General features: G+C 26.5%; 1 protein-coding gene across 1 annotated transcript in view; it reads left to right on the top strand.

Moving 5' to 3' along the window:
- Positions 1-8,896, top strand: part of LOC107451190 (uncharacterized) — a 148,308-nt gene extending 139,412 nt beyond the window's left edge. The window contains exons 12-14 of the mRNA XM_016067207.4: positions 2,049-2,230; positions 5,255-5,353; positions 7,332-8,896. Of these exons, the coding sequence (XP_015922693.3) occupies positions 2,049-2,230; positions 5,255-5,353; positions 7,332-7,475 (425 nt within the window). The 3' untranslated portion in view covers positions 7,476-8,896. The remainder of the gene's footprint in view (positions 1-2,048; positions 2,231-5,254; positions 5,354-7,331) is intronic.
- The last annotated feature ends 8,030 nt before the right edge of the window (positions 8,897-16,926 follow it).

The raw sequence follows: 16,926 nt of genomic DNA, 5'->3' as shown, positions 1-16,926 counted from the left end.
TTTTTAGCATTACTTTTACAGAATTTTTCAGATCAAACAAAGAATTTGAATTATTCTAGAATTAGGAAATTATCAATTTTGAACTGTCAAACTTATCATTCAATTATGAATGCAGAGTATTTTACTGCTAATAAGTAAGAATTTTTTAATTAAATATTTTACTCATCAGTTTAATTCGCAGTTCTTTTTGTCAATCTGTATTATTGAATAAATAAGGCAGAGTCTTACGAACAATCATTTTATCAAATTTTTTGCAATGAAAATTAACATTTAAAATTAATTTTGTAAATTTGAGGCATTATTTGTAAGCATTCAAAGGGTATTCTTCACTTTGTAAATAAAAAAAAGGAAAAAAAAAGAAAAAAAATACGGTTTTCTAGTTTTATTTGCCATTTTTATTTTCTGATTAAAATCTTTTGTTTCCTTTTACAAATCTTGTTCTCATTTATCTCTTACGAGTCTTGAGAATGGGAACTTATTTTTGAGTGCTAGAAACATGCTTATTTTTTCACTATTTATAATTTTTTAAGCAAATGAAGTTTCTGTATTATTATGTAAGTCTTTCCGCTTTATTTTCTTGAGATTATTCGTTTTGTTCCTAAGTTATACTGCATCACAAAGTTTGAAATTTGAAATTCCGTGCAATGAAATATATATCTTATCTGTATGAAGTTCCGTATATTACAACTTCACGCATTTTTCAAATAAGGACTTAAAAATCTTGGCTCTTTCTATAAGGATTTCATTAAAACTATAGATAATCCTTGATTTTTTTTTCACCGAAGGTTGAAATATTAAATAGCATTTGTATTAATTTCGTTTTGCATGAAAATTATCAAAGTTTGCATGGGTATTGCTGTGATTATTTGCATGTAAGTTGTTGAGCTGTTTGTATGTTGCATGCTTGCTTTTATATTTAAGAACGAATTATAGAAAATTTCAAGTAAATATTTTCATAAAATGACTTGTGCAGTGCAACTCAACATTTGATGGTACTTGCATGGACATTATGCGACAAAAAAACGCACTGGTACTCAGGGGCGGATGTATAATTTGCTCGGGATTTATGTATAATTAGCTTTTACTCCACAAACATTTTTTAAATGGTGAGACTTTGTTGAACACAGGAAACACTATTAAATAAACAAAGTTACGTTTTTTTGTGTAAAATTAAGAAACTAATTATTTAAAAAAATTAAAGAAGTCACAAATTGTACTTATGCGAATAATTGTTTTTATATTTATTTTCATTTAATAAAGTTATCATTTGAATTTTAATTCATTTAAATTTTGGAATTATTTGGATTTTAAATTTGAAAAGATGCCACAGAAACTAATGATTCAAAAATATTTATTATGTTATAAAGAATATTTCTAAACTGGAAGAACAACAAGGCAATAAAAAGAAAAATAAGGTTATGTAATGCATTATTGCACAAGCCAATTTTAAATCTAGGTTAAATTTGAATTACTTAAAATTTGATATTGTTAAAGTTCATACGTGATTAAAATTATGATTACAAATATAATTTAAAAATATTTGCAGAAATAATTTACATTATAAATATGTAAGTTAAAATTTCTGTTTTAAATTTCGCAGCTTTTTTTGTTTGACACACACAGCATGTAACACCTGCATAAAATTCACGCAAAGTCTTGAGTAATAGTTTAATTCAAATTGCAAATCACATCTTACTGTTTCCTTTTTTTCGACATTCAATAATTAAATAAGTACTTTCTAACAAAAATTAAAACAATATATATATATATATATATATATATATATATATATATATATATATATATATATATATATATATATATATATATTATGTTTTAAATTTTTAATAAAAAATAGCCTAACAAAAAAAAGCATGCTATTTTGCTTAAAAATGAAAATTATCACATTTTTAAAAATCGTTCCTTTCTTGCTTTATTTTGTTAACCAACTTTTGATGCATGTCTGTGTATTTTTTCTCCATGTTGCATGACATTCAATTTCTATTGTGATAAATATTGCTAATAACCCCGAGTTTTTGTTGTTTCAGTTCGAGAAATGTGGAGGAAACGGTATTTGGAAGCGAAAAAAATTACTCCACGATTGGAGGAGGAGTGTTCCAGACTGAGACAGGAGCTTGAAAAATTGCACAGAGAGCTCTTGGCGAAAGTCCAAGCTGGCGTCTGGGCTTTGTTGACTATTTCTGGAAAAACTGAGAGACCCTCCAATAAGGTTAGTGAAGCATATATTTTGAAATCGATCGTTTAATTTGAGTATTATTCACAGTTTGTTACTTAGCGTAGTTACAAAGTATAAGTTTTAAAGAAGAACATAACTTTCTTGAGAACTAATGTAAGGTTTTAATAAGTTAAATGAAAACTCATCCAAACATATGATATTAAATACAAAAGTTTTTAAAATAGGATTAAATTTGAATAAAGGATTAATTTAATTATTTTAGAAAAATAATACAAAATATTCAATTGCAAATTGACAAAACATTCTTTGAAAGAAACGCGCTTGAAAGCAGCAGAATTTTCAAAAGAAAGAATAAATATAGCAATAAGGAAACGAAGGAAATAAAAATAAGAATATGATCACCGAAGCCGACGTCTTCAGGGGTTATCGGCCATAAAACAAAACCTTTTCTACTGAGAGAGAGGCAAAATTAAATGTCAAAAGTAACTCTCTCGGTACCCCGAAGGTTTTGTTTCTTAAGTCCAGGAAAAAATGCATGAAATACATAAAACCAATTCAGAAAAGAAATTCAAACAAAAACTTGAGAAAATAAAAACTCACATTAAACCGGTCAAACAGCGATTTCACAAGCAAACTAAATGCAAAGGAAACACTTAAAACAAAAGAAAACAAACCCCTCTATTAAAATGCGCAGATTGAAAAAAAAAGAAGTAAAGTAAAAGAGCAGATTACGTAACAAATTAATATAATGCTTAACTGGGGCTGCTCAGTTACGACTTGATTTGCGCCCTGTTAAAAGAAATAGAAATCTAGTATTCTTCAATCATTTTCTTAATTAAAAAATTAACATTACAAAAGTTAAAAGGAAAATCATTATTACTCAAATTATTAAAAAAATTATTTACAGCCTCCTTAAGACTTTTAGCGTTATTGCAAATATTTTTAATCCTAACCAATTGTGAAAGAACTTAATTTTTAAAAATTTTATTACACAGATTGGTTTTAAAGTTGCAGAAAAAAATAACTTTAAATTTAAAAGCTTTCCTTTCATCAAAAACACCAATTTTGATTATTTTATCAACAATATCAATTTTGAAACCTAAATATTCAACATTTAAGCAATACTTTAGTTTGTTTTATGGCTTCCGATGCCGGTAACCCCTGAAGACGTCGGCTTCGGTGGTCATATTTTTATTTTTATTTCCTTCGTTTTCTTTATTGCTATATTTAATTCTTTTACTTAGTCTTTAGATTGTAAGAATTACATTTTATTGCAAAGAAGAAGGAATATTCACAAAATTATACCATTTAAAACTTATATGTTGTAAGATACTTCGAAACTGTAGTCAAATAAATGGTCCTAATAGAATATATAAATCATCTGATACTCATATTTCGCAGGTGAGAAGACTTTTGAGCCCGATGCTAGGGCAACTTTGGATACCATCTTCCTGGAAAAGTTATGTGTATTTACAATACACAGCAAAAACTTTCATAGTTTCCCTCAAATCATCAGACTTTATCCCCAAATCTTTGAGAATATTTCAAAGATGGAATTTAGAATTTAGCTTAAGAAAATAAACTACAAGAAATATTTATATTCAAGATATTGGGCAGGTATATGTCCACTTCGGGTTTGTTAAAGGATCAATATCTTTCGTATAATGTGCTTTAGATATGTACAAGATTTTTTTTTATTCAGCTGGAGTACGTAAATAGATTCCATAGACATTTTAATTATTCCAGGGAGTCTGTTTATAATTTTAATATAGCTGTAATTGTGTTTTACATTGTTGCATATTTAATAAGTTTTTACATTTAAAGTTTGTAATTGTTACTCGTATTACTTTCTAATTCTACAATTTCAGCGTATTTCGTAATAAGAAATTTGAAAATGCAGCTAATAGTTTATGCCTCAAATATCGATAAAATTCTACTAGAGCTAGGTAAAGGTTAAAACTAATAATTAAATAAGTTCTTTTAATTTTAATTCTCCTAAATAAAACTTAAACTCAAATTTTTTCTTGTTTTTATCTGTAAAAACCATTTATCAATCAGCCAAGAGAAGCATAATTGGTATCACGAACTTCCCTTATTTGAAATACAAGCAAGCTGTAAGAAATTCTTTCTCTATAGATTGACAGTGCAAAGATGTTAGAATTAAATTGGAAGATAAAAGGAATTATGAATTCGAAAATGATACTAAAATAAGAAAGAGTTTACACTTTATAGCCGTTAGAGTATGAAGTTCAAACTATAAATTAAATTTGGTTCAATGCTGAACCCTGAGTTATCTATAATGTTAAAACCAGAAATTTGATTAAAAGATAAATGGTGTATGTACTGATAATTAACATTTTTCAGAAGGGCAAAACGTAGCTTCTCTAATAACATAAACATTTAAATTACCACAAAAACCCAAATACAAAAATTGCAAAAGCAAAACATTTTAAAAGAATAATTTTATAAATAAAATATATATCGTTATAAAGTTTATAGCTGATTTCTCGTGTTTGTTGCAATCAAGACACGAAGTAAGATAAATTATAAATGCATATTCAATAACTTCTTTCATTTGTCACACTTCGGAAAATTTTCGGAATATTGATGTTATATATTTATTGTTTTGATTTAGAACACAGAATACACCAAAATCCCTTTTCTAAATATCTTTCGTTCTCAAAATTGATTTAAACAAACACATGAAACAATACAAAATTTAATAAGTTGGCAAAACTATGAGTGAATTTTGTGGGAGACAATAATCTTGCATTTCATTTTACGCGAAAACAAAAACTACTAAATGTCATGCTGAAATCATATTGATTTAAAATTTAAACTTCAAAATGTTGCTTCATATTTCAAACAGTTCTTCGTTGCTTTCTTAAGAGAAAAAAGTATAACTTAAAATCCAATCAGCTGAATTGTTTTTTAAGAGAAGTGACGTTTTATATCATGTTATAAAGAAGAAAACTTAATATCAAATAAATTTAATTATTGAGGGTTTATATTTATATGATTAGAATCAGACTGAAGCAAAATTATTTTTTTCTTCAGTTGAGCTACAAAATAATGATTGCAAGATTGCTTCAAGAAATTGAAGATCTTACAAGAAGAGTGGAAGGAACAAGACTAAAGTTGCACACTGAAGTGAAGGTAACATAATTTTTTATAACTCTAGCTTCAAATACCTCATTAGAAATAAAAGGCTAGTCATACAAACATTTGAAAAATGCCAAATCGTGAGAGAAAATAGTAATGAGTTTTCAAATTATTCTAAATTATTAGCATTTATTTACTTTTTCATATGCAGACCACATTCATGACACATAACTGATATTAAAAAAAAGATGCAATAATTGAATTCTTGTTCTGGTTATAACTAAATTGATCAATACAGTTGAATCTAAAATATATTCATCATATGAGTGCTTCAAGTGTAAATTTGACATGCAAAAATAAAGTTTCAACAAGGTAAAGTCATGGTCTAGAACAAGACTCATTACATTTCAAAATTTATTGTACAGTGGGACAAAGAACAAAACGGACCACACTGATTAATTTCTGTTCTAATGATCGAATCTTCACGTTCTTGGACTCAATCTTAATACCTTGAGAGGGTGACTTCAAATATACAAATTGATAAGTGCAACCGATATTTTAAGTTACAAAATCAGACACAAAAACGCACTTTCTCGGAATAAACATACTTCTCTTTCGATGAATTCAGATGTGATACCCCCAAAATATAGAGGGAAATATGGTCCCAATAGTTTGCTCAGGAGAACGCTCCAAAGTTTTAACCCCTTAATGTTAAATTTACTTTTAGCGTATTTCGCTATATCTCATGAACTTTTTAAGCGAATTGAAAAAGTTTTGCACAGAATTATAAAATTCGTTTATCCAAAGATAATTACGTGGCAAAATACAAAATATGAACCGTTTTCGCTCTAATTTCATATTTCGCAATGTAAAATTACGCATTTTAAAATTATGTAAAAAATTGCAGACCTTACTATTCAAATTTTTTTTACTATTCTTTAATAAAATAATAAAAAATACTAAATATTTACTAAAATTTATTTTTTGCACGGAATTATCTTTGGATAAATGAATTTTATAACTGTGTGCAAAAATGTTTCAGATAGCTCAAAAAGTTCTCGAGATTTGGAGAAATGCGCAAAAAGTAAAATTAACATTAAAGAGACCATATTTCCCAAGTGTTTATTCAGAGAAAGTATGTTTTTGTGTCTGATTTCATAGCTTTAAATACCTTAAGCACTTATTAATTAGCATGACCCCCTCAAACAATCAAGATTGAGTCTTAGAACATGAAGATCTGATCATTAGATCAAAAGTTATTAAAGTTGATCAAAAGTTATAAAGTTAGCGCATTTGTCATAAACTAATATTGATAATTTCTTTCTCAGGATATGTTTAGTTGCATATTCTCTTTTTGCTCATAAATATTAAGTTTCATTTCATTATTATATTTATTAGAAATTTTGGATTTTATGTTTTCCTTATCTAATCAATAAAATTTGATATTTTTGAAGCATTATATTTCTTAGATAATTTTTTAACAATTAGTGCTTATTACAAGAAATAGAAGGTTTAAATTCAATTAAAAAGTGTAACGATCAAGTAGTAAATAAAATTATTGTAAATAAAATTATTATCTAATTAAAAAGATCCAAGGCTTTTAATAAGTCACGACAAAAATAATCTAGTGCTGAAGTATTTAAGCACTAAATAGAAAGTAAAAGTAATTTAAAATCAGCTACAATTCCAAATCTCGCACCATAAATAAAAAAGAAGTTTAAAAGGGATTCATGACTTCTTTCTTTAACTGAATGTTTGATCAGATTTTTTTATTTTTCAATACAAAATAAAACCTTGAGTTGTTTTGTTCTGTTATTTAATGCAACTGAAACTAACTTTTTTTGTCTTTCTAACTATAAATGCTCCTTTTGCAACTTCTGTTATTAATTCTATAGAATTTTGTTTTAATACTTAAGTCAAAATATTAAGTCAATATAATTTAAAATTTTTACTAATTCGAAAATATGGGAAACATATAAAGTATTATGTAGGGATTTAAAAATCAATGTATTTATAATAACGATCTTTACAGCTCCGATCGATGGCTGAAAAAGATGTTAGAAGTTTGCGAGAGGAATTGCTAAAGAAAAAGATTCAAGTTACTTTAACACGAAATCAAGAGCAAGCTGCTATGGGTAACGGATTAAGACAACAATATTTCATTAGTGCAGTTTGAAACGGCGAAACTTAGCTGTGAAATTAACTGAGAAAGACTAGAGAGAGAGAAAGAAGAGTAAGAACTCTAGTTATGAAAGAAATATTTGTGATATAGTCAGAATTAAGCTTTGTGAAGTATCATTCCTTTCCGTGTAAGGGAATGTATTCTTTGTGCAATGTGAGCCCATAATAACTATTTTAATTTATGATATTTTAATGTTTTGTTTACTTCTGTAAAATGTTTTAAAGTGAGTTTTATTTATTTTATGAGAGAAATGTTTGAAATTATGCAGGGTATGCTTGATGCTTGAGAGAAAAAAGTTTTATCTACTTTCTTTTGCACATGATTGTAAAATTTATCACTATTCAGGTATAGTTTTGAATAGATTTTGAATATTTATTGTAAGTCAAAGTCAAATATTTCAGAATTCAAAAGATTTAACTTCACAGAAATTTTAATAGAAAGTTTTCATTCATTTAATCTTATCTGGTTTTTACTGAAAATTACATTTATTAGGATTTAGTTAATAGAACTATTTAACTACTACAAGACTATATGAGTTGCGCATTAAAAATAAATTCAAAGATAAATTGTGATTGCGATTACAGAAAAAATTTCATAACCTATTGTATGAAAAAAAATAGTGTTTTATTTTCTCACATAGTAAGACTAAACTATATTTTGGCATCTTTAGAGTTGATCTAATCATGCATAAATACATAATTCAAGCTTTTGTTTTTAGTTTATAATTTTTTAAAATTCAAATACTTTTAAAATTTATTTTATTCAAATCTAATATGCTAGAGTTCAAATATATTCAAATATTTGTAACAATTAAACTTTCATAAAGTTCCCTATTTCGTAAAAACTAAAAAAAGTATATAATAAAAAAATTAATCAGTCATTTCTACATTTAAGAAAGGTTCAAAGTTTAGACTTTTGTTGCCAGTCAAGTACTTATAATAATAGTAAAGATTTTTTGATTATTTCATTTGATTTTATATGGAACAATTAGTTATTTAGAATGAAAATCAGTTACAAAAATGACAATTATTATATAGGTATTCAAATTAAGATTTTTATTATAAAGACGTGAAATATTTCTTGAAATTACATGATAAGATTTACATAAACTTTTATTTCGAAAAAATAAACTTCACTAATTAAAGAAAATACTTCTTATAAAATAAATAAGAAGATATCTTGCCTATTTTTAGTAGCTTTTTTTAAAACGTGTTTTGTTCATAAATTATTACAGAAATATTGCCTTGATATATAAGTTTGAAATTGATTTTCGTGTGAAAATTATATATAGAATATAGATTTACGTAAAAGGTTCAAAAATTCCTCAAGCCGTTTCCCACTCTCTCATACAGGAAAGTTTTCCATGTTCAATACCTTCTTAAAACTGTCTGCAATACGTTTGTGAAAATTCCCAAAGATATCACAAAACGCTTTAAGGCTCAATTCAAAATTTCAAAAGCTTATTGTGTATTGTATTATTTCAAAAGCTTATCGTCTTATTTTATTTAAAAATTGCGAATCAAGGCAATATTTTCGTAATTTTTTTCTCAATATGGTAAAACATTTTATTGACGAAGTCCGATGCTCTATAAAAATTTGAAGCATTAATTGTGATTGGTGTTTGAAATAGAAATAATTTTAGGAAAGGTGCTGTAATTATTTGTAATAATTTCAGTAATTATTAAATACTGTAATTATTTGTATATACATTTGCTAATAGCTTGTCATTTTTAAGTTCGCACGCAACAGATCAAAATGAGTAAAACGTAGAAACATGTTTCAACAGCATTATAAATGTACACTTATTATTATATATTAAACAAAAAATTTATTTATGAAATCTTCTCCATCCATTATATGTTTCGAAAATAGTTATACATGAGTGTTTTTTAGATAGTAAAGTGTAACTTATTTACAATCGTTTTTGTATTCTCCTCCGGGAATAGTCTGTAATCCGTCCATATTAGTATGTTTTTTCTATTGTTAAATAATATTCCTGCACATGTTTAATGTAAAGGTACAAGAAAATTAAAGTTTATCTTTTATTTTCATTAACCTGGAAAAAAATTCAGTAAAGGAACACCTGTTCCGTTCCTTCACTGGTTTTTCATCGTTTGGTGATCCAGTGAATAAACACCCCCTTATCTCAGTACTTTATTATGCTATGATGCTTAAAAAAAATAAAACGTAACTTCAATAACTATATTCTGAATTCTCTTTCTCACAGTGAGAAAAATAAAACTAATACATGCAATTAACTCCACTTCAAACATAGAAATACAAACACTCACCTTATAATTTTCTCAAAGAAACAAGGTGTTGCAGAGATAATAAATTCAAAAAATTTTCCGGGGAAGTCTATTTGACCAGGTAATCCAAAACATTGCTAGATGACTTCCTATTATTTGGCAGTAAGCTATTGTTACTAGTAAATCTAAAGAAGAACTTTCAAATTCTTATTCTTAATCAATATATATGAAATGTTCTTTCACTGGGTAGTGCTCCTTCACTGGTTGGTTTACCCCATTTTGAAAACTAATTCTGTTCGTTCATATATCGTAATTATTTTTAAATGTCTTATTTAACATGACCGGAGACATATGTATTAGCCACAGCAAATACAATATTTTTAAAATATATATTTTTGCTTTAAAGTTTGATTTATGTTGAACTGTAATATCCTTAAAATTTTCTGCTATATTAATATGATACCAAGTTAAACCATATTGTTGCTTAAATTAATTCTTCTTAAACTGGATTGCTCGATGCTGTAGTTCAACTTAAGTAGTTAAACTTTTTCCTTCTTTAAGAATGATATATTTTATTCCTAAAAGTAAGAGTTTTAGCTCATTGCCAGATGATAATTTGATTTACACGTATTTCAATTTTATATGTATCAAATATACCTAAAATATCATTCATACTAATTTTATTGAAATTAAACATAATAATAGCTTAATTTTTTTAAAAAAATTCTGACGTTTATTTATGGTCTTAAAATTTTGAATCAAATAAAGTTTTTTCTGTGAATGACAATCTACATCTTAAGATAATTATAAAAAAATGCAAAGGGCACCTCAACGGTAATTTAAAAACATGTTCGCGGAACAAATTTCATATTTTGAATATAATTAAGACACAAATAGTTATTTGTAAATACACGAAATTAATGCTTACATCAATTATTTCTTAAGAAGGAATTAATAATATAAGAGATAGTATTCTTCTGGGACATAAAAAAAGGAAATTGGTAAAAGTACGAGTTTTTGATTGACTTTTATGAACTTAAAAAAGTTTTTTATTCCTCTTATGCAAAATTTGTCTTCCCAAATTATTGAAAAAGTTCATATATAGCTTAATGATTTAAATCTTTTATGCTAGACAACGTGTTAAGAACATAAATTCATAAATGTATTTTCTTTTTTAATGGATTTATATTTAAACTCATATTAAATTATGTTACCAATTAACCATATTAGATCACATTAAATGACATATTAAATAGTTAGCCAATTAAATGTTCATTGCAAAGCACTGTAGTCTTATTATTTTCGCTCATATTTTATAATTTTAACTTAAATACACAGTTTTGTTCAGATGAAACTAAACTAGACGAGGCATTTTAGTTAAAATTCAACAATGTTTTTTTAAAATATTATTATCAAAGTCCTTATTGTCTAAAACAGCAATTTCAATGTGTTTAAGCAATTTGTTTTATTATGCTAATAGTATTGAAATACGTACAAATAGGTATTTTTATGTATTAAAAGAGGTCAGATGTGGTAATATGATTATAAATCATTTTATGTGAAGCAGGACAATCAAAACAGAAATGGGTCAGTTAGAAAATCTTCTGTAATATTAAAACAATCCAAATATTTATATTTATCTTAATAACGTAATCACGTTAAAATTATCCAGAAGACATTTATTTCTTAAGTATATTTTGAATATTTATGTAAATTGAATTTATAAATGGAACTAAAACTATTCTAGTTTTAAACCGTTAATTCGAGAAATGCTAGTTTAAAAGATAGTTTGTGTAAAAAACATTTGCTATTTTTGAGTTATACTTCTTCACCGCATGATAAATTTCTTATAAAATTTAGCAATGCTAAATATATCAAAATCATCTATCAATCACTTTATCGGAGTAATCATTTATCTATATTTAACAACCAATTTAGATTGATTTTTTGTACATCCACATATCAAAAGTATGATTTTACTCCACCACACTGCAAAAAGATTTCCAAAACATGCTAAGATCAATTATTTATGCAAAGTAGAAGACTTGAAAAATAATGAATAAGCCAAATGTGTTCTGAAAGAATGTTATGTATAAAATTAGGACCAAATTGCTTCATCTGACTCAGTAATTTTTCAGTTTTGCAATCCATTTTTAAAGAATTAAATAATTATTAAAGCAAAGAGCCCCTTTTTTCTTAGTTTAAGAAATGATTATGTTGCTTTTACTGTTTCACATGAAATTATCACATTCCAAATTCCATTATTCTTTACATTTTAAAGTATGAAATTAATTTATTACTTTAATATAATTTTCTAATCATATTCGGATTTGAACAACATTTAAAAATGCAACTATTTTTATAACGTATAAGGGTTTGATACTAAACGAGTAAAAACATAAATATTTATGTATGCTTGACTGATGATTTATATGTTCTTCAAAGCGTATTTGTTGCTCTCTTATTAACACTGCCTTTTGTCTGCTTTACTTGAATTTATTCATTGAAATGTTCTCAATGTATATTATTTCACAAATTTTCGGTATGAATAAATAAAGCTCTGTTTCTGTAACTGTATGGTTTTATCTTACTTCAACGAATGCTTTTTTTAAGCCTATAAACTAGATTCTCTTCATTCAGATAAAGTTTTCTGTCTTTTTTATATTGATAATATGGAGCTCTATTGTTTTTAAGCTCTTTGAGTATAAAAAAGGATGTTGGAATAAAATAAAATTGTATATTGCAGCCATTATTAGAAAATAATTAATAGCCACTTTGCCAATACACATACATTAAGGATAAAAAACGCCAGATACCAACATTGTTTTTTTAAGAAAACATTACGTTTTTGAAAATTCCAATTAGAAAGAAGATGAGTGCAAAATTTATGTATTAATAAATATTTTCTCATCTTGTAAGAATTGCTTGGTTTCATATGAAATTGAGCAGTTACTAAAAAAGTGGTTTATTCTTTCAAGTTTTAAGTTATTTTATGGTGTTCTTAATAATATTAAAACATTAATAGATACATTTTAATTTGAAAATAAGTTATGAGACTCCGCACGCCTACATAAATTGCGATGGAATTATTTCAGGTTTGCTTAGAAAACTAGACTTTCTTTTTTCAGCTGCCGAAATAAATATATTTAATTATTTCAGATACCTAAGAGTTTCTCATTTTTATTCATGTTGATTAACAAACAATAGTTGTTTCAAAATTGTTTACTTGCAACTCGAGAAGAGGGTGATCACTGATGCGCAGACACGTAACCTATGATCTCACTGTAAGCTAATCGTTCATAAACAAGATGGCATGTTAAAGTGTGGTGTGTTCTCCACATAAGTTAGAATGTCAATTAACATGAAGTTAATTGAAATGTAATTCTTTCTCGTCTACGTCTTTTACTTAACTTAGATTTATTATTTGTTATATATTTTATTGTAGCCAAGATATATTTTTATTTTGTGTACTTGGCAACTTCAATGCATGATTAGTTTGTTTATATTCGTCATGGATTCGTGTCTGTCTTTGTGTTAAATAAGAGATATATAGTGAAAGAGTTGAAATATTTGTGAAAGAACCATTGTTAAAGAATATAGAATGTGTCACTTAAGAGAACTGATACTTGACGGGTTATTCAAAATGGAATGGAAGGAACAGCTGCTAACGCAAACAAGGCCACGTTTCAACAATAAATCAGGATCGAGATATCTACGCTACGTCACTTGCATGCATCGCATCCTGAATAGAATTAAAGCATTGTTTTCCTAATTAAAATATGTTAAATTTCATATTAATAATAAATTATTTACAATACATGTCAAGCACAAGCTCAGTTGTTTGGCAACAATTTTTTTGTAAAAATAATCTTGGCTGTTATTTGCTCTTCAAATACGTAGTTTTGCTTACTTTTAAAATAATGTTTCTAATATGAGACGCTATATAAAGTATTTCTTTTCAAAACAAAATGAAAATATCATCAGTAATTTCGAATCCTTATTTGAATACAAGCATATTCAAATTCTTTTGATGCATAAAATGAAAAATATATTGCTTTTTATATAATAATACTCCACACAATGCAACCAGGAAAATTAAAGAATATAACATATAGTAGATGCGTTTGATGTTGAAAAGAGCCAAACACGCACTTTCCTTTTGCTATACAGGAAAAACTAGAAACAAATATAGATATGTATATATGTTTTTACCTAACGATTTTGAGTTTAATTAATGTTGTTCCAACTGTTTAAAATAGGACATATTCCTTGCTATAATAGTCTTATGAAAACTCGATAAAATTTGGAATATGCTCAATTTCCTAAACTTATTATTGACTTGTATTCTTATAGCAACTTGTTGGCCCCTCAGCGAAACAAGTGAGTTTAGAAGCATTTTAAATATTCTTTAAATTATTTTAATTTATTAAGTTTAAAATTAGAATTAATGTCTTAAATTATAAATCTAATGGAGTTTTAGTCCCTCACATACCAATGTTGATGCCCAGTTAGCATCTCTCAACATAAAAGGCCGTCATCTTAAAATTAAAGTAATCATATTATAAGCATAAGCCAACGCAATTATTTAAAAATCGGTGTGTTAGACAGAAAAAAGTTTAAAATTTTTTTTATTTGGTATGCTGCATCATAATGTGCAAGTTCAGTTAGATTTTGCTTTAATATTTTCTGCATACAGTATTTAAAATTAGTTTATTAACCCCTTCCTTCTCGCTCCAGCGAAAATGACGGGGTGGGTTTTTGCTCGCTATTTCTCGCTCCCGTGATATTGACGGGCTGGAGTGTTCAGTCAATAAGAATAAAACTAATTCATTTATTTTGCCCGGAAAACATTTTTTTCTCATTTTACACACCATATAGCAGTACCAGGATGTTTTTAAGGTAATTGTAAATAGATAGTTTATCTCAAACTAGATACTAGCACTAATCAAATACGTGTATTTGTCAAAATAGACACTTTTATGACCGTTTTCTTGAAAATTAACCGATCGTTAAGGGATTAACGTTAAATTACTTCCTTAAATTTTTTTCCAACTTTTATTTATTTAATAAAAAAAAGGCTTTTCTAAGTACCTTAATTCAGCACAACTGGTGTTTGAAATGCTTCTCTTTTGGGATTAATAGAGCTAGAAAATATATAATGAAAAATAATTTTTTGGGTGGATATTACTCGAAAAGAGAATCGGAAGTTGATCTTTACGATATTTTTAACATATATATGTATTTCAAATGCATAAATTTATGAGCATGAACTTAGTTGCATTGTAGAGTAAATATGCATACTAATAAAGAAAAATATTTCGACTCATATTTTGCAACTCTATTACATGACAATCAAAAGGTTCTAAAAATAGAACGTAGTGATGGAGATGGCAGCCAATGAAGAGTATTTATGCATTCTTTTTACTCTATTTACACTGGATAACTAGATGCTTTAAATTATTAAATAATTTTTTATGCAATTTCTATGTTATTGGCCGATTGACAATTTAAAATGGCAGATCAATCAGGGAGTTTGTCACTCATTATTGTATACATATTGCAAAAGTTAGTATGATTTCGAATACTTGAGGAATTTTATTCGTTGTATTTTTCTATAAAATAGTCAAAAACGTTTTCAATTTTCTCTAAGAGTACCGGAGAAAGCAATAAATTGCATATTATTATACACTATATTTTAAAGTCTGATAGATCTGAAATTTTAAAACTGGTTGAAATTAAAAATTCAAAGTAACAATTAGTAAAGGAAGAAAACGTTTGAAAATGGTATTTAAAAATCCCAACAATGAACTCATCATTAAAAATGGTATTTTTAAGCGAAAATTATTATTAACAAACTCTAAATTTAAAGATGATGAACGTTTTAGTTTTTAGAAATAGATAACGAAAGTGTAACTGCTATTGAAACTAAAAACAATAGATTTTACTTAGTAAAACAATGGATTTTACTTAGTAAAACAATGGATTTTACTTAGTAAAACAATGGATTTTACTTAGTTATTGATTTAAGCTTAAAAGTTTCTTTTGATTTTCTATTGTGTTATTTTTCATTCTATTTTTTTGAAGTTAATTATTTTTAATGCATCAATTCATCTGGGAAATATTGTTTTGAATATTCATAGTTTTTAAAAGTTTCCTGTTAGCAATTTTTTATAAATTTTGCTCAGAAATGAGCTTCTACTTAAATACTACTTTCGAGCATTTACTTAAATAACGTAATATGTAAAATCTGACTTTTTTTTATTAAGAAAACTATACTATAGCTTTTTAAAATGAAGTATGGCTACTACAAGGAGCTCTAAAAATACCAAGATGGCGCTGGTAACTGGTTAACCAAGCAATTTTTTTTAAATAACCTCCATTTGTAGTAACAACTTTATGCAGTCTGACAACTTTATGAGAAAATTATTAATATTCTAGGAAATCCAGTTAGTTGCAAGCCCATGCAAATATTTTTATTAGCCATGCTATAAAAACTCATTTTTGTAGTTTTCTAGTTAGTAGTGGCATCTATCGACAAGCTTTGCAACTAATTTTTAAATTCAGTTCAAATAAATCCATATACTAAACAGAATGAAGAAAACCATAAATAAAACTAATATATTCTTCTGTAATTTTCAGAAAATCCATTTGAAATTAATTTGAAAAACTTTGTTGTAAAAACTCGGCATTTATGAGGAATCTATTATTTTTTGTTTGTAGTTAATTAGCATAATAATCCCCTTATAATCTTTTTGTTTACTCTAACTCTAAAAATCTCCTGAAAATCGTTCCTTGTGTTTTTTCTGTTAAAAACAAAATTTCATTTGCAAATTTTGGTTTATTTTGAATTTATTAAACACAAATATTTTATACCTTATTTCTGACATCAGCATTTTCTATACCTTACATTAGAGCCCCTGAATTAGACAGGCCGACTCATCATCTATTTTTGCTCCAAAGAGCTAACATAAGCACAATACTAACATAACGTTAACTTGCGAACTTTTTTGCTCCAATATTGCTTGATAGGTCAGCTCTGATAGTATAGGAGTCTTACCTTACGTAATGAGTAGAAAATATGTGATTCTTCCAATTTTTCCCCACGAGTAGAAAATACTTTATTTTAAAATACGCACTTGTAACCTGGAAAAAATAACATGTGATTATTTACTGTCACTTCATTTGTTTAATTTCGA

The sequence above is a fragment of the Parasteatoda tepidariorum genome, chromosome 6, assembly GCF_982258835.1.
Source record: "Parasteatoda tepidariorum strain Cologne lab strain chromosome 6, Ptep-v5.0, whole genome shotgun sequence".
In the NCBI taxonomy this organism is placed as follows: Eukaryota; Metazoa; Arthropoda; class Arachnida; order Araneae; family Theridiidae; genus Parasteatoda; species Parasteatoda tepidariorum.
The sequence above is the reverse complement of the archived record's forward strand: the minus strand, read 5'-3'. Positions and strand labels throughout refer to the sequence as shown.